At 38.8% G+C, this 26,450-nt stretch overlaps 1 protein-coding gene across 3 annotated transcripts in view; it reads right to left on the bottom strand.

Annotated features, from left to right (window-relative positions):
* Window positions 1–26,450, bottom strand: part of KIFAP3 (kinesin associated protein 3) — a 70,797-nt gene that overhangs the window by 3,908 nt on the left and 40,439 nt on the right. For all 3 annotated transcript variants that reach the window (XM_080623181.1, XM_080623183.1, XM_080623182.1), the window contains 2 exons: window positions 19,450–19,639; window positions 14,367–14,466 (listed from right to left, as the gene is read on the bottom strand). In XM_080623181.1, coding sequence (XP_080479307.1) covers window positions 14,367–14,466; window positions 19,450–19,639 — 290 coding nt within the window. The remainder of the gene's footprint in view (window positions 1–14,366; window positions 14,467–19,449; window positions 19,640–26,450) is intronic.

Here is a 26,450-nt window from a genome sequence, read left to right as displayed (position 1 = left end):
CCAGCAGCCCTCTGCTGCGATTCCCATTCAGGTATCTTTGCTGCTCATGACTGCAGAGTACAGGAAGAGAGGCTCTTGAGCTTATTCTGAACTAGGGTAATTAGCACCTGGGTGCAGACTGGCCATGGAGCAGGGCTGCTTTCTGTAAGTTTTCCTGATGCAATAGACACCTGAGCCTGTCCACACTAGTGTTCGCACTGTTACTAGTGCTGGTGCTGACAAGTTGCTCTAAAATGGGCACTAATTTCTCCAGCATAAACAGAGCCTCAGAAAGGCAAGTCCTGGGTCACCAGAGAAATTCTTGGTAAAACTAATCCCCTGAAGTCCAACTGGAAATCCCTCCACAGGATGCATGGATCTTTGAGCAATCCCCACAAGAAACAGGCCTGCACACTCACAAGAGAGGCACGAAGCAGCATGGCAAGAATTAGTATAGACTGTAGTATAGAAGACCATGACTGCCTGTGCTGATGAAGGTGGCCTGGAAAAAGTCTTCACCTTAGAGGTTAAAGTTTATGAGCTTACACTTTAGGGACAAAATTTAATCCTTTTCTGCCCATCAGTTTCATGGTTGGTAACCCAAAAATAAAGCACCCCGAAATCACTGCCCACTGAAAATGAAATCCAAGCTAAACACACACAGTGATTCTACCAGAGCCACAATTTCAGCTACATTTTCATCCTGAACCTGTTCTAAATCCTTGTCAATCCTCCTTCTTTACTCTGCATCAACAAGGCTTATGTCAGCCTCATCTGAGGCTCCCAACTACTCAATGAGGATACAAGTTTTATAATTTTATTAGGGAAAAAAAAAAAATATTTGTAATTGACTAGGTACCCTGACCTTGGCAAGACCAGCAAACACTGCCTACAGCTTTCAACTCATCAGCAACCCTAACCAAATCCTAATTGAAGGAATTACGCCCAAAGTTCTCCACATGGTTAAGTGAGCTGCTGAGAGGGTCTACTGCCGGCATTAATATGCAGCCCCAGTGACATCTCTTCTTGCTGCCATTGATCGTACCTGCAGCTTTGCAAAACTCCTCAGTATTGGAGAACAGGATTTGAAGCAGAAGGTTTCTGAGCATCCTTCAGAAGCCTGACATCAGTACAGTTCATAGCAACTCCACTGTTTCCTCTGTACTTTGTCCCTTTATACACCTTATGTTACAGTTTCTAAAATACACCATTTTCACTCTCAAAACATCGCCTACCTCATTCCAGGCAGGCATTCAGAATTTCATGCAGCACATCCTCAAAGTCCTAATGTTTCCCTTTCTGTGAATCTACTTGTGTGTGATGGCACCACATAACATACAGTATAGTTACCATCCTATATTGCCTTATAAACTCACATGCCATAAACCCCTGTAATCTGTAATGCTGTATCAGGTTCCTGTATGTAACAGACAAAACAAGTTATGTTCAGATTAATACTGAAGGCTGTATTTTGCCTAAGGAGGTACCTAAGCCATAGAAGTTGCACACCAGTCTCTACTTTTGAGACAAGCACAGCATTATAACCTGTACAACTGAGATGGAGTTTATTGTTTATAATACTTGCCAACAAGAGACAGAGGAGTTTGGCAGCAGCAAGTCTGTATTTTTTCTCTCCCCTCAGTATTTTTGTTTGTTTCAAAGTGTTGATGAAAGGTGCTAGACTGTAGGTCTAAGACAACAGCTGCACTGCAGGGCAGTATAATCCCATATGGGATGGGGAGAGGCTGCAGTCTTGCTCCCCCAATTAGGGATTAGCCTTTCTGCTGATGCTGTCAGCTAACCACTGGATGAGATACCATTTTCATGACACCAGTCATAAAAGAGTGAAGAGCATCAGAAAGTAGCATAAAGCTGGTTGCCTTTTCCCTTAGTTAGAGTTGAGTGACTGAGAAGATGATCCTACTTACTTCTGCATGCCAGCTACCTCTGGTTTTGCTTCACTGACCATAAATTTTCTGTCCTTCAGAGTAAAAGCACAAACCATGGGTTATGGAGAAACAGCATACACTAAGAAGCCTTAGGAAAAAAAACAATGTTTCTTTATATAATGTCCTGTAACTGTAGATTCTCCCACTACTGGTAATGACGTTAAACTCCAAACCACAAGCCTCTTAAATTTTGCCTCTCATGGCCCTGACTTTTTCTTCCCTATCTGTGAAGCTTTTTTCCCATGCTTTCTATCCCTCAAGCTCCACTGGGAGGGGAGTTTTGTGGCAGGGACTGTGACTGTGCACACTGCATCAAATACCAAGTCCATCTCTACATTAGCACTGAATATTAACATTCCTTAATAATACTGTATCTGCTAAAAAGATAGCGAATTTCAGAATGAACCTGTGCAATAATACTTTAGCTCCCTTGTGCATGATACAGCTTTTAGGGATATGATGTCTCTCATGTGATCCAGCTTTCTTTAGTCCACTTAATGACTTAAAGTTTCCAGTGGCTCTGGACTTGGTGCCCAGTTCTATCTCAGCACAATACCACTGTTTCTGCCATTTAATTATAAACAAATGCAAATCTGACAATTGTGGAGAAATGAGCACTGTGTCGTCTGTGTCAGGCTCCAGCTATGCACCAAGCAATAAACATGCCAAAATTCACTGGTGGGGAGGCAGCATTTAAAAAAAAAAAAATAAATAAAATATGTATTTCCCAACTGAATAGGAAGAAAGCACTGAACTAAAACCAGATGACCTTGCTTAGCCAAATTCAGAAAGAGCCTTGCTTGAAAGCTGTAGAGCTTGCCATCCAAGCTCTGTAAAAGCAGCCTAGGACTTGGGCTCAGTTTCTTGCTCTGTCAGTTACCTGCTGTGCGATTCTGGACAAGTCGCTACGTTTCTCCATGACCTCAGTTTCCTATCGGAGTCTTGAAAGAAAAAGCACCCCAGACATTAAAAGACAGCCAAGTGACAAAATACAGTACTGAGAAGACTCAAATTAGACTGACATAGATAGAAAAGACTTTTGCTTATTCTGTAACATCCCTCATAAAAGGGAAAAAAGAACTTTTCTGATCTCCTAGAAAAGCAATCCAGAACATGGTTAGTGGGCAAAACAGCAACTCAAGTTGTTTCATAGAGCCGTCTTGTTTCTTTGAGGGGCACCAGGATAATTTCACAAGCATTCCTTCATTCATAGCTCTGCCACACAGATAAGGAGTTTCTCAGCTATTCTGAACAGGATTTGTTAAAGGTCAAGTGCACAGTCAGAGTTGGAACAGAAACCAAGAGTTCTGACTTTCCATTACAAGCCTGACAGAAACATCTTCTCTGCTGTTGGCTCAACAACTGGCCTTATCCACTGATTAGATACATCCATTTCTTAAAAATTAATTATGAACTAAAACAAATAAAAAAGCCCTGAGAAGCAGGCAATAAAGATGTCCTTTCCTCCCCCACTCTCCTTGCACAGCCCAAATTATTTCTGTCAACTCCATAAACTGAGGAGTACATTGCCTTAATTTTAAACTATAATAAAAGTCTGGCTTGAGAAAGTTTCAAGCATCTCTTTCACTGAGCTCCAGCAATGTCAGTGTTACGGTGGGTACAGAAACTTCAGACAATAGCTTGAGCGGAGTAAGATCGTGAAGTGGCAACTTCATAGAGGTGACTGGGGTCACTGACTACATCAGCTCAGGATCTGGCCCACGTCTTCCACAAGCCCTCCAGACGAGAAGTGTTTCTTGCTTCCTTTGCTAGGTTACAGAGCTGGGCCACTGTGAAAATGTACTCAGAGATAAGCGGTTGAAGCAGAAACACAAGCTTTCAGTGCCATGCATTGAAGGGCTCCTAGTTGGAGAATTATTCCTTTTAAATATTTATGCAAGCTCTTCAAGTTCAAGCACTGCAGCTCGGCCCTGTGCCTCAGAACAAGCAGGGAAAAAGGTTCCCTTCTTGTGTACAAATGCCCAGAAAAGCCATGCCAACAGGTTACTGCACTCAGCACCAAGAACCAGGCAAATCAATGTGGATGATAATCCAGATGCTGGAGGGAGGGAGAGTCAAAAAATCTGTTCTGCTTTGACTCCGACTTACAGCTGCAGCCAATAAAAGCTTTCAAAGTCTTTTCTGAAAGTTAACATTACTGAGGGATTTGCAGTGCTCACTAGAGTGCACACAGCAAATGTAGTTGGAGCGTTATTACTGATAAATAAACTTTAAATGTTTTTTACCGCCACAAATGATTGTCCAGATTTCAACCACTTTTACATAGCAACATAAGGCCCTAGTGAAATCTTGTCAAAACCTACTCCAAATCAGTAATGATTATAGTTTAAACCAAGAAGGAAGTAAGTCTCAATGTCTCTTCCTGCTTGCTTTCTTAGGGCAAACACTTGACATATTAGGGAACAAGCCAGATACAGAAGTGGAATATTTTCTTGGAGATCTATACCTTGGAGTAGCATTATCATGCAAAATTTTAAACTTCAATTAAATTAGCAAAAAATAAAATGTTTCCAGGCCAAGGTTTGGGCAGGGAGTCTTGGAAAAAATAAAGCTTAAGAAGATCAAACCCCAGAAAGCAAATAAACTCTCTTAACTGGAAGGCTGAAACACTCCAAACCTTCTAGTTTTCCAAAAGGAAGAGGATGGTTCAGTCATCATAGCTGAATGACTGAAGCTGATCAGCACAGATTCAGAGAGTTACATTTTAGAATCAAAGCAATTTAACTATTTGGAAAAGAAATTAATTTGGTATGTTGCATTAGTTTTTATACTAGAGACTTGTTTGCAGCACATATTCAGTTCAGATAATAGCCATAAAAAATATCCCACTGATACACAAGACTTTTTAAAACTACTCATTGTAGGTTTAATTTTGAATCCTGTGAGCATGCTTATACATAGCATACAAACCACCCTTTGCTTTATTACAGTTTTAAATCTTTCTTCCAGGTCTGGCCTTGCAACCACTTGTCTTGGTAAAATAGGTCACTTGAAAAAGGAAAGCTCAATAAAATAAATTACAAAACCAACAAGATTAAACTGATTGTGCTGTTTTTGTACAGTGCAGCCAAATTCTGCAAATATGCTGCTGGCTGTGGTTTGGCATTTAACAGCATGCGATCAGTGAGAAGGAGGAAATTTTATTCTCATTAACTGTTGCAGATTTACTGCAGTGAAAAAGGGTTATGTAACCTGAGAAGTGACAGAATGGAAAGATCAAAGCAGCAGTCTGGAAACTAAATAAACCTTCTGGCTACTTCCTGCAAGGAAAATTCACTCTGGCAATGTAAAACAGAGTCCAGTTAAAAACTACTCTCAGTTTTATGAGCTGTCACAGCAGCTTGAGTGGTTTGGACCAGTCAAGTTTAGAACATTATATTTCCTTGTTTTTGTCTCAGATACTTCTGTAAGCAGTTTTATAGTTTCTTTTTCCTTTTTTTTTTTTCTTTTTTTTTAAGTGAAAAATAAAATTCTTTTCTTTGGATGAAATTGAGAAGGTCACAGCTAAACTCATTAAAACAAGCAGGTCTTCATTTGCACATTCCATTCCCGTTTACTGTGTTTTAATATTTTACTTTGAGATTTATAAGTAATGTACATATGCTTTAATAACTCTTCCACATTCTGTTCACTTATTGTTTAATATAAGTGCAAATCAGTTTACAGAGCCCAGATGGCTTGTAACCAGGGAGCCAGTCTATTTCTAGTAGCACATCTGGACGGACTAAGAGTGGAAGACAGAACATGGGAATTAATTAATGTTACATTTTAGAAGAGACAGACCCAGGTTTGGGGTATTTTTTGGTTAAGACATTCCAAAGGACCTGAGCTAACGGCTGCAACATTTTGGTATTCTTTTGAAATTCTTAATAGCCACATATAGCCATAACCATGTTGGTTAAATGAGGCCAACTGCAGGTGGAATATAGTAAAATAAAAAGCAACTAAAAAAAAATGTTAAAGAAGCGACTGCAACTGAAAGAGGCCCAAGCATCCTATATTCCAGAAGAGCTGAAGTGCATTAAAACCTCAATGCTAACTCTTCCCAAACAGCATCTGCAACTTCCTGAAAAAATTGCACCTTTAAAAATATTCCCAAACAAGCTATTTCATCTCTTAGCATACTAGTGTAATTGTTCAGAGCAATTCAACAGCTCTTACAGCAGATGAAACAAGTGCAACATGATCCTTCATGATACGGACCACACACCTTGGAGAAGTGGTGTGGTCCAGTCACTGTGGCAACTGTGAGCACCAACAGGAGAGCACTGCTCTAATTCCAGGTTCTAGCACCTGACTTTGGATGAGTAACCTCACTTCTCCTTGAGTTTGGTTCCCTGCCCATATTGACTATCAGCTCTGTGTGTTGCAACTGTGGACATCATCTACATGTTGGGGCATACAAGGAGAGCTGCCTGGAAGCTTCTGATACAGTCCAAGTAGAGAATAATAACAATAAACACCCAAGCACATTTAAAAAAAAAAGTTGCTGTATATTGAACACTGCATATGAAGAATATTGTCCTCTTCTGGATATGTGCAAATCACAGGTAGTGCTGGGCCCTAATCTGTTGGTGGTGCAGTATGCACAGACCTTCAAACTCCAGGAAAAACTCACTGGTTAATCTGGGTCATAGAGAAAAATCTTCTCCTTGAATAATCAGAATAATCAGACTCCTAGTCTTCAAAAATGCTACCAAAGCTGTCCACATCATAACAGCATAATTTGGTGAAATACCTAAACTAGTGACACCTAAACTGGATTGTAATATGATCAGGTTGTGGTATTTCATTTTTATAAACACTGCTTTGAGAAAACAGTATGAAAAAAAATATAAAATGACAGCAGAAAATATGACCGCTACCTAAAAAAAAAAAAAATAAACCAGGGAAAGAGATAACTGGTTTAGTACTGGTGCAGAAACAAATTATTACAAACTAGAAATGAAGGAACTCAAGTTCACATTCAAGAGCTCTTAGCCATGAAGCCCTTAAAGCTCTTAGCCATGTTCTGGAAGTACCACTCCCACATTTAAGCACTGAAGGAAAACAACTATACAGTGAATTCTGGCTTAGGCCATGATCCAGGATCTGAAGAAATCAGGTGACGTCCTTCAAGAAGCTTGTCCCAGACTTCGATCAAAACCCTCCAAAAGGCAGCAGTTCCTGCTTCCTTCTTACTATATTTTAGTTGCAAGATCTTAATGCCAAGCACATGTACCACCTGAACATGGACTGATGAACAAAAAGAAACTTACCTGCCTGTTTCACACAAATAGTCAGTAAATGCTGTATTGTCCAAATGAGAAGTGTGCTTTATCCCTGTTATATCAAGCCATATAGAGCCATATTAGAAATTTAGTGGAATCCTGCTGACTATATTCAGTTTAACTTATTTAAAACTAAGCATGTAGGCAGTTACAACAACAGAATATGATTTAAAAAGAAGATATGACTGCTACAAGTAACAACATTTTTGTGGGATTAAAAAACAAAACAGAAAACAACCACCACCACCACCAACAAAAAAACACCCCACAAAACAAAGCTGAAAACCCCCTTATTTGTCTCCCAAAACTTCATTGGTTCTGGGCTTCTCTTTAAGTCCTTTTCAAATTTGTTTCAGTGGAATTTACAATTTGCTAATACTGATGTGTGATAAGCTAATAAAACCTGCCTACGAGGTTACAGGCCCAATTTACTAATAAAACCTAATTCGATTCTCTTGGGAAATGCAAATTAAATACTGTCCAAATGGTAGAAGCTGAGTACAACTCTGCTGAACATATTTGCAAAGGCAAAGAAGTTTTCATGTTTTGTTTTTAAAATACAGTTTAAGTATGAAAAAGAAAAAAGGCATAGAACTGTAAGAAATATCACTATGGTAAAATGCTTAAAGTAGAATCATAATAACTTATACTTTATTAGCTTTTTTCTGTTAGTTAAAATATTTTATATTCACTGTGTGTCCACCTCTCAGACAGTAAAGTATTATTGCCTTTATTCAAATGATAAGGAGAGAGATGTGGATACCTTCAAGTCTACTGTAGCACAGACCCCACATGAGATCATGTTTTTTATCTAAGCAAATTTTCCCAAGAACCATGAAGCAAAGTTTCTTCTACCACTGAAAGCTGTAAAGGGTTGCCTGGGGCAGCTCACTCTTACTGTCTACTAATGTATTAGTTTTTCACCTTCAGAGATAGCCTTCAAGATAGCACTTAACTGCTGAAAGGCTGGGAAGGGAATGTTCAAACTTCTAAATAAACTGTGCACATCACTGAAAATGTGACATGGATGAGAAATACTCAGGGTCACCAACTCTTTCAGTCCTTAAGAAGGTTCTTGATTTCAGCAATATATCCTGTATGGTTTAAAGACTGAAACAAGAAAGAGATTAAATCCTCAATGCTTGAGAAGTACAACATGTGACTGCTCTTAGCAAATCTAATTGAAGATGAGGATCTATATGTAAGATAGCTACAAATGTTGATGTCGAATTTAAGTTACAGATACAACCATTCAAAAACATTTTACCAAACATTCACAAAGTGAGCATTTGCCAGTGCCTGATGCTGTTCCTGTACCTGACCTGAACAGAAGCTATTCAGCTGTAGCTCACAACTGGGAGTTCACATGACCTTGCAGGAGTCAACAGGAATGGAAGGCTACAGACCTATGTCTTTCCCCTTGAAAATTCACATCTGATTTTCAACAGTGTACCCAAGCAAAAAAGTCTATGCATAAGACTATTCTTGCCATTGAATGTGGCCATTTAGCACAGGCAGATATTACATGTGGGTAACATAACTAGAGATAAGGTAAGTCACAGTTAACAGTCTTCCCTGTGCTCCCACCAGGACCTACAGCCATGTATTACTGAAGCCCACATCACCGCAGCTTCCATCAACCCAAGACACAACAGCTTGGTTATACATGCCTATTCTTGCCAGAGACAGACACAACTTAATGCAAGTCAATGCAGACCAGCCTGCAAGGTGCTGGCTCCATATACTTAGCTCACAAAATATCACAATGACCTTGCCATGGCAAAAAGAAGAAATTTAGCTACAGTTTTAGGCTGTAAATCCAAAAAAGAGGAAAGATGTTCCACCAAGGACAGACAGTCACCCCATAAAACTGGTTTTGCTTAACATGCCAAACCTCACTGCTTCCTGGAAAGAAGTTTCAATCACATCTCTGTTGAGAGATGTGAGCACACACAGAGAAATGCCTTGTCTTAGTAAAAATGAAGATTATGCAATGGCAGCTCTGCTACATCAGAGGTTCAAGGATTCTGTACAGGAGAAAACTTCCTCAGGATGAGGGAAATAAAAAATTTTGGCTAGCTCCAGCATTCGTAACCATTAAACTTTCTAAAGCTCCAGACAAAGGATTTGGGAACTCTGATGAAGATATTAACAAAAAAATTGGCTTTTGCACTTAAAATTTGTATGATTATCTAGTTATTGCCAGGAAAGGTTAAAAGTTGTCTCTTCCCCAAAGGGTAAAAAAAATACTGTGGATATCTTTATTATAAGATATTTAGCCATTACTATTATGTTTGTATCTTAAAGTAATTAGTCTCAAGAAGGTTATTAAAATTTGATAAATGGCAACAGATTCTTGAAGATGTCTTTAAGCTGATCTTTATCCCTTGCAGCTCAGACACTAAGCTGTCATCACATCAGCCAAAGGTGAAGGACTTTTTGTTTGCTACAATCATAAAACTTTCACTCTCTATTAAGAGTTATCAGAACCAGAGCCTTGAATACAGATTTTAGTAACAGATGAAAATTTCAAATCTATGCCTAATGTCCATCTGTTGCTCAAAGACAGTAAGATGATTCAAAGCTGGTAATCTAATCACAAAAGTCTTTTCGTAGCCAATGAAAAAACCTGGATACAAGCTGTCAAAACAACCTCCTCAGCATGTATTTTCTGCTGAATGGAAAACATATCTTACAATCTGTTTGCAGTCTGCTCTCAGTCTTTGAGGAAAACAAGAGATGCTGTTTATGTATTTTATCACTGCTTCTGTGTACATTATATTCTGAAATAATTCTATTTATAGACATCATACACAGCAGTAAAATTCCAGTAAGAATATAGTTGAGAAATAAGAGCTGTGAACTAAAGCTTCAAAACACACAAACTAGCTTACGAGAAACAAAGCATTTTGATTTCTAATAATGCCTTCAGTCCCTAAAGTGAGGGTGGCAGCATTAGAAAAATGGCAACTTTCCACATCTTTTATTATGTGCTGCTTCTCCTTTATGATGACAAGTACCAGAAACAACAATTATCTCTGCTTGCTTCAGGATACATCCAGAATAGCAAACATGCAAGCAAATTGCAAACTGAACTTAGGTCTAGATTTACAATTGCATTCAAAGTTGTTGTGTACTTCATGATGCAGAAATCGATAATGGAGAGTAGCATTCTCAACTGTTGACAGTCATCAGTCTCTAGGTTTCAAATGAAAGTCCAAGAAACCCTGTGAAGGGAAGGCAATGTCTTTGACAAATGCAGTCCTTAAGATACTCCACCTCACCTGCAGTATATAGAGATGTTCTTACTGCTAATGCTATTACTCCATGTTTCCCTCTTAAAAAATAATGGGGGGAAAAACCCCTCTGTGCTAACCCAGCAGGTGCCTATAAATACCTTAACTTTTTTAAACTTATGTTTTACTTGACTTCAAGAAAAAGGACTTTCCTACCTCCCTGAGACTGTGCAGCAGATCTAGGTATGTAGGTCCAGTATCTCCTGGAACAGGAACTCCACAGGAGATGGTTCTGATATCCCTACTAGGTCACAGGAAAGTCACCCACTTCATCAACTGCACATCTGGATACTGCCACTGCTCCAATTCTTCTGAATTTTCCTGAATGTAACTTGGTGGAACTGTAATGGCAGAGGCTGTCCCAGATCTCTGCTAAGAACTAGCATCCTACAACCAAGGAAGCACATGGTTTTCACTATCTGCTCAATGCAGTATAACTGGTATAACAACCTAATATATGACAGCTGTTGTGGGCTGAGCTGCCTTGAACAAATATTATTAAGTATTGCTTACAGTGAAACTCTTCAAGACAACTTGAGTTTGGTTGCAATCCTTGAAAAACTCTCCTCACAGATCATTTCTCTGGCTCCACAAAAATACAGCTAGTGATAAGAACACACTTAAGCCCTGGTAACGCACTGGGGGCACCAACACTGTTTCAGCACTAGCTCAGCTTCTCAGTGACATGCAGTCACTAAAAAGGTGAGTCTTTCTGTCTGACTCGTTAAGGCTTTCCCAGAGGCAAGAAGTCCTGATCCAGTCTAAGCGCATTGCAAGGATAGGAAATAACCTCAGAGACATTGAAGACGTAACATATCTTAAGTCTTCGTCATAGCAATGCAGAAAGGAGAAGAAAGGATTACTCAAAGTTGAGTTGCAAGAAGTCAGCTCATGATTGCCACCTACCTCAGACTTCACAGGGTGGTCTTAAATGAAAGAAGAGACTTCTTCAGAACTCACCTCATCGCTTAACAAACAACTGTTTCTATTACAGAATTAAAAAGCCTAATATAAAAGGCCAAGACCAGAAGACACAGGCACAACAAATAATTGTGTAACAAAAAAGTGCAACAAATGAAAAGACCAGAAATATGCTCATTATTAGGTCATTTCTCTTTGAACTCACAAAAAAAAAAAAAAAGTTACTGTTAACTTGCTAGATGTCTATGCAAATCATAACTCAGCTTGCTTTAAAAAAGTTTTGGAAAACATTTCCAAACATTAATAATAGAAAAATGAACCATTTTTATAACAAAAATTTTGATTTATTAAAAGCTGGAACTGGTTAAAAATAAATCCTTGACATAAGGTTCTTGTTAGCTTTAAACTGTAAGCATAAAAATACCCTAGAATTATGTTTTGGTATGGATGAAATGTACACTATAACACATAAAAAGAGCATTGACTTGCTGCTATTATTTTTAATTAGGCTCTCTAGCACGTATAGTTTTACCTTCCAACACCAATTCAGATTGGGGGAAAAGGGAAGGTCTGGCTCTTCAAACTCATGGGACTGGCAATTCCATGGCTCATGCCTTGGAGCACTAATGCATTTTACATTAGCTCTAAGCATCAGGAAATCCTGGCTTCTGGCGCCAAGAAGTTCAAAACGATAATGACACACATCTGAAAACTAGGATTCGCCATTTGACTGCCAGTATCTATTCTATCAAACAATTCAGTCCTGCTCTGTTACAAATAGGATAGAACATTTGCAGCATTCTACACTGTTTCCAATTAGACTATGTGTCTGGACTGCAGATAAATCCAAGGAGCAATCATATCAAAAGAAGTTCTCCTAGAAAACAGAATTCTAGTGAAAAATCTGAATATTTGCAAAGGCTATCTTCAACAGGCAATTACCAAGTTAGTCATTACCTAAACTGCAGTTTCTCTGTTTTCTTTCTCAAGGTGAGCTCCAAAATGCCTTGAGACATTGCAAGAAAATTCTACAAATACTTAATTTAACTAGGTATATATCAGATGTATTTTGCTACTAATTTTAGGTGGAATATAATCAGATTAAAAAATCAATTTACTAACGTAGCTCCCTGATAAAAGACTGCAACTTGAGGTACAGTGATCTACTTTAACTTTTGCCCAAGGACACTCAAGATTTTTTTCTTCCCAGCTGAATGCTTTCTGGCAAAACAAAAGCATCTTGACTGGAGCAATACCTAACTTTATTGGAAACAAAGGAGTCTGCAAGCTTCACTCTACACACCTTTCCCCGCACCTCCAAGGGGGCATGAAGGCTGTTGGGACCACATACCCATACAGTATTCTGGTTAATATAGAAATCTGTCATCTGCTGGGTTGTGTGTCTATTTTAAAGTTTAAAATGGTAAGTCATATAGTAAGACTCCAAGGCTAGCATATAGGTCATACTTCCCTCAGTTTCTCCTGGTGATGCCTGCATGCTCTGAAACAAAGGTTGTGCATTTGGAAACTATCAGCTCCTGTATTCCCTTCCCAAATACAGGCTCAGTGCAAAGGATTACACACTAATGTGAACTTGATCTTTACTGATTATAAACACTTCCTTTTTCCAAGACGATCTATTTCTCAAGTCCTAGTTTTTTTCCTGATCTGAGCATTTTTGTTATTTTAATTTGTTGTTTAAAATGTTACCACCATTCCACCCTTGACAAATGTTCAGCTTTCTGGTGCATAACAGACAGAATAAACAAACAAGTGTAACCATCCACTGCCCTTTAAAAACTACAAGAAGCAAAAGTAAAGGAGAAAAATCTTTTTTGCTTCAGCTGTACATACTGTGAATTAATCATGTTTTACAAATGATGACTAAAGTTCCAAGTGGTGAAAATAACATTCTTCTTTTGGAAAGGAACAACTTTAGCCACATGGCTGGGCATGTCCCGATAGCATCCTGTTGAAGTGAATTCTGTACCACTACTGTAAAGTGTTTTAAGTATTTCCTACCGAGTGCACATAAAAGGCACTTCCAAAATGCAACAAGATCTATGAATATTCCATTCTTTAAGATAAGTCTTCTCTATTTTGAATCTGTGGGTGAAGTCTACTCAGAAATTCAAACTGCAGCAGCTCGTTGACATTCAGAGAAGGAGAGGTCATTGACCAGAGGAGGAATTCAGAGAAACATCTCCCAAAAGTCAAGTCCACATCTCCTGCTCCTCTAGCAAATTTTCAGAGTAAGTGCCCTCGATAATCTAACTGAGAATACCTTGGGAAGACTTGGGTTAAGTGAAAAACAAACAAACAAACAAGCAATCAAACCAAAACCCAAAACCCAAACCAGAACCAAACCAACAAACAAATAAACAAACCCAAAACCTCCACAAAACACCAAAACAAACACCAAAACCCAACATGCACACACACAAAACAACCTCCAAAGAAAACAAAGCCAAACAAACAAAAACAACAACCAAACTCCCCAACCCAAACAAAACCCAACAAACACCACACAAATAAGTTTTGGCAGCTAAACAAAGCTTATTTTTAATGATTTAAGAATGCTGGAAACTAGTCTTCTAGGTAATCAGCACCTCAAGCTTCTTGTTAGATATTTCCAAACAATAATGTCTAAATAGTATCTGAGCAATTGTCATAACAGGTAAATAATTGTATGCTCCAGCTTTACTTTTCTATTGTACAGTCAAGGTCCTTTCCAAACTTAGTTACTCTATGATTTTATGATTCTATTACAACATGTGTGTTAATATGCTAAAAGAAGCATGTAATTCAGACAGCTGCTTCTTCAGTGTAAACCATTCCCACTGCTATGAGGGCAAAACAAATGAAGCCCTGTGAAGCAATCTGAATAGCCATTGTTAGATTCTATGCATTCTCTAAGAAGATCAATTTACCTGCTAGAGAAAGGATGCTGCCCAATGAGGTCTCCATTCTGAAGATGGTAATCACTGAAGAAATCTGGACTCACTGCTCCATCAGGGGCTATTAAGCCATCTATAAAACCAAGAAAGATACAGTGACTGTATGAAGCAGCAGGATTTCAGGGCAAGCAGGTAATACAACCTGTGCTTGTCTTAGGATTTCATCAGTAACTTGCAATATTTCTTGGAGGAATTTAAAGCAATAAAAATATTAAAAATCAGCAACTTCAATTCCAAAAAACCTTACTTGGACTTCAGGTAGCTCAGCCCACTGTTCTGAAGAAAAGCTGTATTTAAGAAATACTCTCTTACCCCTTCCTCCTTTGGCCTGTAAAGGTTATATTGAGACCAAACTTGCCTACCCCATCATGAAAGTGAGCCCAGAGAAAACGTAATGAGAAGGGTCAAATATTAATCTTGGCCAGCAACAAAAAAGCAGAAAAGCAGCAAAGGTCTTACTTGCTCAGACTCCATCCTTTACCACTGTACCTTTCAAAACTTATCAAGAAAAAACGGAAAGCTTCAAAAACTTCAAACCTACTTTTTTCTCTTCCCATATTTTGATGTCTTCTAGCTATTTCCTAAAGGGTGGTCTTTTCACATGATATCCTCTCATGAACATAGATTAAAGGGTTTGGGTTTTTTTTTTTTGCTTCTTGTATATTAAAGCACTGGCATATGAAGATGCAGTAAAGCCACTAGTATTCCTTGAAGGCTTCACAGTGTCTGCTTGCTTTAGAAGAAAAGAAAAGAAAATCAGGGGCTAACGTTTTCCCTCTGTTTTATCAGTGTAAATCCAGAGTGCCTTTGAAGTAAAGTCAGTGAACTGACCCCAGCTGAATGAGAGCCCAGCTTAACTCTTTCTTATTACCATTCACAAAACATTTCTTGTTAATATTAAGGAGAGAGTTCTTACTTGGTAATTAGTATTAGGCTCTAATCAGATAATGACTTATTTCATCAAAACTGACCCTACATCAGTTTGTCTCCATAACCGTATGAAAACAATCCCAGACTTGTAGTACAGAAAACAGGGCAGAAACAGGTACATTCAGACTGATACTTTAATAGTTCAACAGAAAAGAGATATTCCTAATGACTAGGAAGTTACAAATGCCATTCCACTCTAAAGAGAGATAAGATCCAAGGAGTCACAGGCCACTTAGCTTAACCTCTGTGGTTCTGAAACTACTGAAACTGCCTATGCAGGCAGCAGTGGAAAGTTACTTACAGACACAAGGGCTTAAAAATGACAACGCAGGCATTCAAACAAATCTCCCAGTGCTTTATGAATTTACCTGATGTTTTTTGAAGATAATACAGTGACAAATGATAAAAGGAATAGAATAGACACATCTAGATTTCTAACAGACATTTGATGAGGTGCTACAGTGATTCATTTAGAAGATAATACCTCATGGGAAAGTGACTGAATACAATGCAACAGATTGTAAATGAAAAACGCTAGCCATGATCAGACTACATTTTAGCAGCATAAGATAGCTGTACATGGATATATTCTAATTATATACATGTGTATACAGTATGTGGAAGAGTATTATTTGACAAGCAAGTAATCTGACACAGACAGACATTACTGTCTTTCAGCATATTCACCAAGACACGATTGCCCTGTGATATCATATGGATGTAAAATGACCAAAAATGAGGAAAGAAAGTTGAAATGGCTATTATTAACACTTGTGCCAGGTTGTCCTTACTCAACACCTATGCTGTATTTTTCACAGAAAATAAATCAGGGAGAACATTAGCACTTACATACTTCAGATCAAAACCAATCAGTTTAAGCAACTATATTTTAAACAGTCAGGTTTGGTTAAAACTTATCTGAAAGCAGAGAGACCTTAAAATAACATTTATCTTTATATTAATAAAGAAAGTACTACATTTTAACTTCAAGGCTAGAATACCACTACTTAAAGTGTCTTCAATCAAGACTGCTAACATTCAAACCATAACACTGAAGAGTTATAGTTCACAGGAATTTATAGAAAAATGAAAGCACATGGATACCAACAGCTGCATAATATGATTACACAGTTAAAGGACATCTGTTGTTATGTACATTTCAACATAAATTAAGGTTATGTACTTTCAGAGCAAGAGAGACTGAGCTTATGAAGGTGACTTCAGAGATCCTACAGAGATTTCCATGTAAATTCAAGTTACTGTGCAAAAGAGATGTTGGCATATCACTGCAATAAGGATCATCTTGCCATCAGTGAACTCAAGAACTTTTATGGCTAAGGGAGGACTGGTACTGAGCATCAACCATCAGTGCAGGTCATTGCTAAAATCAAACTGAAACACAGTATTTAATTTCTGACTGCACAGAGATTTGTATTTCTGCTGTTTTTTGACTAAGCCATGCTCTGTCCTTCTGACACCCAAATGCCTACTCCAACTGGTACAATAATCTGCAGCCTTTTCAAAAGAATATTATGTCTCAAAAGTATAAACCTAACAGACTTCAGAAGCACACCATTGCTGGCACTTGTTGGAAGGAACCGAAGAAGTGAATCTATATTTTTAATATAATAATCTACTCTTATACCTTTAAAAACAAAAGCACTTTTCAAACATCAGCAGAACATATCATTGGAAATCTGCCTCTCGTTCTCAGTCAAATATCAATTCCAATATGAAAATCTTTGTTCAAATAACGTTAAGCTTGTAACATAAATGACTAAAAGCCAGGAAATTCAGTGTTAGTGGTGCCACTCTGTTTAGCTCACACTATTGGGAAGAGAAATGGCCCTATGAAATAAGCAAAAGTTTATTATTAATACCTGTAAATGGGAGACTACAACAGGCATGCTGCACATCTTTAACTTCAGAAGCCCAAAGCAGACTTGATGTAATAAAAGTACCGTGTAACACATGGCTCACACTGGTAACCTTGTAGGTCTAGTAGAGCAAGATAAAGCTACAGGATTCAAAAAGGAAAAATATACCACTAAAAAGGCAGGTTACTTTGGCTGACATATGTAATCAAAAGAAAAAAAAAAAATCCTTAAGTTCTGGTACCCTTTGAGAATAATTTTTTAAACACTTCTGAGATCTTGCACAATTATTTTCTCACAGCAACTGCAAATAAAGCTTATGGGGTTTAGTGGTTTTGTTTTGTTATTACTCTTCCTGCAAATTCATCATAGAGTCAGAGAGTTTTGTGACTCATGCATCATAGCAAAGGACTGGACTGCTTATATGGAAAATAAAAAACCCCACAGACTCAAACCGGCAATTAAATAAAAAATAAATCCATGAGCACAAAATCACCAGGACTTTGAAAAAGATATAGCCACAAATCTGAGAGCATAAGCCAACTCTGAGTTATGAAAAGTTATGAAGATATTTATCCGGTGGGCAAATTATTTCATGACTGTCTCCAGCAGAACTTTTTGAACCTTCTTCTGAAACAGTTGGCAATACTGGATGAGATACACCACTGTTTTAATCCAGCATGACAATTTCTATTTTCTTAGTAACTAGAAAATCTTTACAGAAGGAGAGAGAGTAGATTCACAGTATCACAGTATGTTAGAGATTGGAAGGGACCTCAAAAGATCATCTAGTCCAATCCCCCTGCTGGAGCAGGAACACCTAGATAAGGTTACACAGGAATGTGTCCAGGCGGGTTTTGAATGTCTCCAGAGAAGGAGACTCCACAACCCCCCTGGGCAGCCTGTTCCAGTGTTCCGTCACCCTCACTGAGAAGAAGTTTCTTCTCAAGTTTAAGTGGAACCTCTTGTGTTCCAGTTTGAGCCCATTACCCCTTGTCCTATCATTGTTTGCCACTGAGAAGAGCCTGGCTCCATCTTCATGACACTCCCCCTTTATATATTTATATACACTAATAAGGTCCCCCCGCAGTCTCCTCTTCTCCAAACTATAGAGACCCAGCTTCCTCAGTCTTTCCTCATAAGGGAGATGCTCCACTCCCTTCACCATCTTAGTCGCCCTGCGCTGGACTCTCTCCAGCAGGTCCCTGTCCTTCTTGAACTGAGGGGCCCAGAACTGGACACAATATTCCAGATGCGGTCTCACCAGGGCAGAGTAGAGGGGAAGGAGGACCTCTCTCGACCTACTGACCACCCCCCTTCTAATACACCCTAGGATGCCATTGGCCTTCTTGGCCACAAGGGCACAGTGTTGGCTCATGGTCATCCTGCCATCCACTAGGACCCCCAGGTCCCTCTCCCCTACACTACTCTCTAACAGGTCGTTCCCCAACCTATATTGGAACCTGGGGTTGTTCCTGCCCAGATTCCACTTCAGATCCCCCACAACTGTGTCATCATGCACTACTGTGCATGTATTTGGGTTAATCTCAAATAAGAACATGACTACCCTTAAGAATTTTTTTTTTTTTTTAAACAAACGTCTTCAAATTGTCAAGTAATAAAACTTTTTCATATGAAGAACTGAAAAATAAAAGTATTTACAGAAGAGATTCACACACTTCCCTATATAAGACAGCAAAAATCACACAAACAGATTAGCTGAAAGTCACACAATGATTGCCTCTGCTAAGAAATCTACAGGTTTGATGTAGCTCAACTGAAGTCTTTCATCAAGATCTGCAATATAAAAATCCATCACAGGACTAGCACAAAAGGCAAAACAAATTTCAGCATCAAATCCCATAGCTGTGAATTTAACAGGGATAAAAAAAAAGGTTTGTGTTTGCAAAGCAAACAAGCTATGGACACAAGAAATAGGTGTGAAGAACAAGGCTGGGCCACCTTTATTCAGATCAGTCATCACAGTCCATTACCTCGCAGACAGGTCTACTCATATTTCTGAAGACCTGTACTTCATAAGATGACAGATATACAGTACTCAATCCATCATTAACATTCTAACAAGGCCACATTCATCCCTGGCTAGCGTGCATCAGTGCTGCTCCCAGTGACACAGATGGGCAACTGTCCGACTGGTCTGAGTCAGCAAATTCTCTCCACAGCCCCAGGTCAAGCTCCTGTTCCACAGAAGTAGCAATCCCAGTCCTGAATACTAATATATGCAGCCTCACCTGCATTGTAGTAGAGGTCAGGTCTTTCCAGAATATCCCCTTCATGGATGTAAGGCTCAATACGATCATCACCATACAGATACTGCTCACTGTCATCCATCTGCCGACTCTCCACCATCTCCAGCCACTGAGAGTTGTGCCATCGAAATTTCTCGCTCTGTATTTTTTTAGCCCATTCCTCATCATATTCCTGTTAAAAATCACCACACAGTATTTTAGGATGGGATATAGACAAATCTGTTTGGTTTAACAGGAAATAGCAGAGGAATTTCATGTCAGCAAAAGATGTAAGTTTCAGGGCTCAGTGACTTAAATCCTTTGTTCAGTTTGCAGAGAGCTTTTAGCAAAAAAGAGAATGATTTTGCAAGCACTAGGCATTTTTCTGGTTTTGTACACGCAGCAGTACAATCTTCCCTTCATGATTTGTAACTTTACACCATCCAGAAAAAAATTCTACTTTGAGCAGGGAAGTTCCATCATCACAGTCCTGTCATTTGGTTCATCAAGAAGAGCCAATTACTGCCCATTTTCAATTTTTCAGTACTTAATTACTAACACTGGACAAATACCTCATTAGGGGAATGTTCATTAGGACAAGTAGTTACTAGAAAATACAAGACTTCTGATAAAACCAATGACTTTCTATTTTGTTTCATGAGGTCCAATAAGACAGGAATTAATTTTCAACTTCTAGTCAAATTTTATAATGGCTTTTTATGATTAATATTAAATACCCACAAAAATGGTGCACCACATTTGTAATAAAGAGGATGTAGGAACCCAAGATACAACACTAAAATCCGAAAGGAGCTTCCCCAGAAAGCTGAGGAAAACAGGACACAGGTTCCAACCACTATGGAAACAAAATGTAAGCATGAAATTTCAATCTGGATTACAGCCTAATTGCACTCAAGGGATGTGATATTCAATATAGAGAGGCATCATAAGCAAGTGACATAGCCTCTGGACACTGCAATCAGCTGTTTAGAAGAGTCTTCTAAACAAACCAGACTATGTATGTGGGCTGTTGATTACCACTGAAGGAACACAAACCTGTGGATAATACTTAAGTTTCTCAATATTACTGGAAAAATAGACCACAGCTAACTATAGGGAACTCATCAACATGAAATCTGCAGATGGAAACAATTTGGGAAGATTCACAAATAATGCACCATGGGTAGTAATTTTTTAATCAAAGGATTGTGAACAGGAACATTCATAACCACAGAGTTCCTAATTGTAGGAAGAAATGTTCTTGTGAAACAGGTCTCACTTTGCTGTCTTACAGCTAAACTACAAAGGAGAGAAAAACTGAAAACCATCTAACTCTCACATTGATTAACACCTGATCTAGACAGACTTTCCCTGGAGATCTAGCTGGAATAGTTTAAAGTTTTTAAAATCTGTTTTATTTAGCCCTGAAGGGGATGAAAAACATTCACACAATTAGCGACAATGCCTTGGTTTAGAAGTGGTAATTTCTTGAACTGCTCCAGCTAGACATGCAAAAGTAGATGTGCCCTGTTACTGGAGGTCAAAAAATAGCAGTGAAGACAGAATAACTAGGCTAACTAGCTCAGGTTAAACTTCCAAAACCCCTATAGAATGAACTTGAGTTTTTAAACTGACTTAGTATTCAACCTACCTTGTCTTTACTGCTTCTAGCCTGGCACAGGTAAGACACTCTCTACCCTGTGCCTTTTCCACCCTTCTGACTGGCTGATAACACAATAACCTGCTGGCCCTGTCATTCTGGCAGAAGCTGCTCTGACATTCCTAATGAGTATCTAGAGCATCCAGAATTTCATGGGACATCAAGTCATGCCATGCAACCACAAACCCTTATCCTATGGTAGTGGGTTTTAAAACTGTTTTATTTGGGGAAATAGCAAGTTCGTTCCTCTTGGCTTACAGCAGAATGTAAGCTCCCTTTTGCTGGGACATCCATGCAAGTACCTGTAGATGTGGGCCTCTTCTCAGTCTGCAGCATTGTTCTAAATTTCTCCAATTACACCTCTGATCCACACCAATTACTAGACCCGTCTAATTCCCCTCTGCACCATCCTGGCATGCAAGCAGTCCTGTCCAAAACCTGCTCTCCTGCATAACTTCCATACAGAGAGCAAGTATCACCTGTGGGATCCATAGATATTTGCAGTGCCTAGTGACCTCAACTAAAATTCCAGGTTTCTGTCAGTAATGCAGCAGCCTAAGGGGAGACAGAAAAACAAACAAAAATTCCCCAAAACAACACACCCCCCATGCTTTATACTGTTTGGTAAAAGAATGTCTCATGCTTTTTCTGCCTCTTGATCTTTCCCTTCCCCACTTCCACACTTGGTTAAAAGGAAAGGCTAGAAACAATAGTGCAAAACAAGAGTTGCTCTGGAAAAAACAAGCTCATCCCTGAGATTTATCAAATGACCCATAAAAAAAACCAACAAAGGGCATGACTTTCAATGATGACATCTCACCAACATCTTGGAAGCATCTCCTTTCCTGCATCTGCCAGAGCTAAACTGTTGGCTGTTATGTCAGCCTCCAAAAGCTGTGAATTACTTACACCTTGTAACTGCCAGAAATCATACTGCAGTCTTAAGAAAACTATTCCCAGAAATCATGATTGTAAAGAAGTGGGGGAAAATACACAAATTTAACAAACAGCAAATTAGATTAATCTGTGGGAAAGCTGAATCCCTTTTACCTTGTTTACCTTTAAAAGTTCTCAAAAAGCCATCAGCTAAATTACCTAATTCATATAAACCATGAATGCACTTTGAAAACATTCTGATCTTCCCAAAGTTTCAACCCCAATGAATACCGCTTGCCTGACATCATTGTTCCACTCCACGCCACTGTCTGAACACGCTGAATGCCTGTCACAAATATACATCAACTCCTTCTACCCTCCTAAATAAAAAAAAAAAAAAAAAAGAGGAAAAAAAAGAAAAAAAAAAAAAAAAAAAAAGGAAAAAAAAACCCCAAACCAAAACAGTTAAAATTTCTCAGATCCTGACTTCTTCTTCAGACAATGACAACAGGGCAGAATATTCATGTATTGTGCATTTCCCATCCTATATCAAGAGGCTTAAAACTCCCAGGTATTTTACCTCAATCATTCATCTAAATTTTGGAAAATAGGGTTATCGACTGAATGGTAAATTAGCAGCTGTAAGACTGAACATATCTGCAGGTTACTTAAAAATCACAAGTTACCTGTTCAAGCAGTTTGGCTACTTTGTACCTTGCATTTCATTACGAATGAGTAACAAGAAGAAAGAAGTGATAGCACCAGAATCAGATCAATGATCAGTTTTGTCAAGAGTTTCAATCTGGCAGCAATCCTAGAAAAGGATGATTTGCAATCATCGAGAACAATTTATATAACCTCAGCACAAACAAGTTCATTTCAGTACTGCTAGATCAGGAATACATCTGTATATTTTCCACAGAAATGTGCAGAAACACCACTGGATAAATGATTAATAGAATAACATCAGAATGGAAGAAAAGCTGTAAATGCAGGAACACATCCAAACGTACAAAGAAGCCAAATTAAAGCAGTTTGGAGCAAAACAATTCCCTAAAACACAGCAAGTCTTCCAGTAATTATATTTTGAGCTATTACAAGTTTGGTTTTGTTTTGTTTGGTTTTTTTTAATACATGAAGGACACCTTTTTTGCTATGGAATTACTGCAAATTAAAACAGAAAACTAAACATCAGAGAGATACAAACATAGCATTGTGCTCTTCAGTCCTTTTAAATTCTGAGCTACTAGAAAAGCAGGGTTTGGGGCAACAAGAAGGTGATAAAAGGAATGTGCCTATTCTCTAACCCTATGTCCCCCCAACACTGCATGTTCAGAAACATAAAAGGAGGAATCTTGAAGGCTGATTTTATTCTCTTTGGAGCTCCCTGACATCACTGTTTTTAACATTCGGTTTCCATAAATCCATAAGTGTCATAGAAGATGTATGGTCTGACTTCGCGAGGAATGTGCCATCCTTTTTGAAGTTCTGTTTCCAACTTTGTTTACTACTGAACCATTGAAATATTATGAAGCGTTAACTGGCCTATTATCAGAGCATGTCTGTTCCTTATCAGAGGTCCCCTTTGTCACTGGCTTCCGTCACACCTTGTATCTGATTAACACACTATAGGATAACATAGAGCTACACAGATCTGCTTTGTGTTCTCTCACAGCTGATGAAAAACAGATTTTCCTTTTCACTTTAATGTGGTTGCCCTTTAATTGGGGCTGTAATAGGGTTCATTTGATGTGATTCCTCATACTAAACTAAAGCTGCTATACAGTAAATAGTTCATCATGTTCAAGGCTGTACTTGGTTATGTGTTACATTCTTCATTATTTAGCCATCCCTAAAACACACAATTTACGTGAAAGGTTAAATTAACCATTTATTAAGAAAGAGAAGATTTATCTTGTCTAGCTATCCAAAAGTGAGGCATGCCATTTGAACTATATGCCTCTATAAACCAAGGAGAGAAACAGATGTTATGGATCACCTTCTGCAGGTGTATACAACACCTACCTTAGTGTAAGCACCACCAGGGGGCAATTCATTCACAGACCAAAAAAACTCCTTCTAACACACCTGTGCAATTCAGAGTGACTTCTTCACAATCAGATTCATACTATATTTATTCTGATGGGAAGCCAACAAAACCTGCGATATGAAACTAAAGCAAGGCAGAGAAAAAGAGTAAACACAGCCCCTAAATTTAGGTGCCTGGCTAACATGCACACCATCCACAGGGTTCCTATATTGTCAACAGCTGAAGAGAGAAACTGTTTGGTTTTTTTTCTTTTGCAGGAGCATACGGTATTTATCTCATTGGCAAGTTGTTATGAAAGTTAACAGAGATCAGTGGTTTAGCTCACCTTCCTACTCTTACAACTCCAAAGAGCAAGCATCAATGCTAGAAGGAATCTGTCCAAGATCAGTTTTGTCTTCTCATAACCTTATTAGGACAAGCCTGCCAGGTCTAGTGCTTCCTCCAGTGTGGTTATTCTCATGCTGGTAGAGCCTTTCCTGCTGGGTGCATGCTCTTTGCCACAAAAAGCTACCAGCACCAAAGCAGACTGACTGCAAATTTAACAATGCAGAAGCTGATCAGTGAAAACATACGTCTGCAGTTCAGCCTGCAGCCCCACACCCTAGCTGCTATTCTGCCCACATCTCTGTATTCATGATTGTTAGGGGATAACAGGGGAACAAGAGACACTACAGAATGGGAGAGCCTTGACAAGTGAAGGGAGAATCTGTTTTCCTGGAGTGATTACAGCACTCTTCAAGGGAAGAGGACACCAAGCTGGAGTCAAAGGTTATCTACTTTAAGAGTATGCTGCCTATTCAAATAAAGCACACACCAAATCCCTGTGGTCTTTCTTGATTCTAAGAGAGATGGCCAACATCTTGCACAGCTGACACCAAATCCCAGAGTCCTGAGAGTTCACAGCACATTCTGGCCTCTTATGCGACATTCCAGCATGCCCAACATGAAGGATTTGTGTCAGGGCATTTAGCTAGTAGGGAAAGATGCAAACTGTTCATTAATACAGCTCTGCATATGAGGCAAACATTATTTGGGATTCATTACAAATACCTGGGGCAAAGAATAAGAGCTGGAAAAACACTTTAGGCATGAGGTCCTTCCTCAATCACATGGATAACGCTGTAGCTATCTATAAGATGGTTTACTTCTGCAGGAAGTATAATGATCCATTCTTGATCATAAAAGAAAAAAGCAGATCTGGATTCAAAGCTGTAAAAACACTGAATAGGAAAACGGGGGGAAACGAGGGAAGGGAAAGGTTGAGACTACACAGTTCAAGAATCTGGTTATGGTTAATTAAATATAATTTGAATACATGAGGAAAATAATTTAACTGCAATAAGGCTGAGCTAGCAGCAGAAAAAGAATGAGAAAACTGAGAGATTAATAGCCCTGTGAGCTCTCAATAATGTTGTCTGAGGTGAACAGAGTAAAGCCATCTCAAGTAAGCTGACACTTCTTTCCACCAGGTTGGAGTTGGAGGCGTCCAGGCTTCTGAGGCAGAGGAAAAGGGAACTTCATTTGCTCAAGACTCCTATAGCAGCTGTTGATTCCAGGCTGTCAGCAGAGCCTCGAGACCTGCCCTGCTTTAGCTGTGCAAGTACACTAAACTAGCTGCTTGGTGTGAATACTCGGCATATTACACAAGACTGAAGCATTTCTAAATTATCAACGCAGACTTTCTTTTCGACAAAAGGGGTATCTTGGATCTACCAGTGCAAAACTGCGATTCCCCAATACGTACTATGCTAAAGCAGCACATCTGTTTCAGTTCATCAATGGCAGAGTCCAGACAAGCTATATTAAACAAATCATCACTAGTGTAACATTTCCATAATTTCTGTGACAATTACTTTACTACAGAAAGCATATCTCCCCTAAGGCTTATAAGGCATCTGATTTTCTTCAGTGTTACTTCAATCACAGTATATACAGCTTATTGATGAGTGAAAGAAGCATTTGCCTCCCTGAGAAGACATTACTTTGAAACCTCTATTCTCCAACATTTAGTTTCTGATTTCCATCATCAGAGGAACTAATCCTGTCAGCATGTATGGAACAACAAGACTGAAAACTTCATTTTTTTCTTGTTGTGGGTTTAGCATAGATAAGAAGTTTCACCATTCTTAAAGAACATGTCTGCTCAGACAACTCAGAATGCACTGTTTGTGTAAAAATTGCTACACAACTAAATACCTCAGTTTTTACAGGCTGCTCCACCTCTGAGCTGAACAGCAAAACACCCATAAAGATTTGACGTTCTGATAAATTACTCTTTCAAATTTTCTCCCACCACCATCTAGAATGTGATGCCTTTTTTGCCTGTGATTTTTGGCAGTGGGAGACAGAGTGCAGCCAGCTTACAACATTAACAAGAAAGCAATGAGCAGCATTCTCTTTCTTCCAGAACAGAGGGTG

This window comes from Psittacula echo (assembly GCF_963264785.1).
Source record: "Psittacula echo genome assembly, chromosome: 7".
Classification (NCBI taxonomy): domain Eukaryota; kingdom Metazoa; phylum Chordata; class Aves; order Psittaciformes; family Psittacidae; genus Psittacula; species Psittacula echo.
This window is presented reverse-complemented; position numbering and strand designations above follow the sequence as displayed.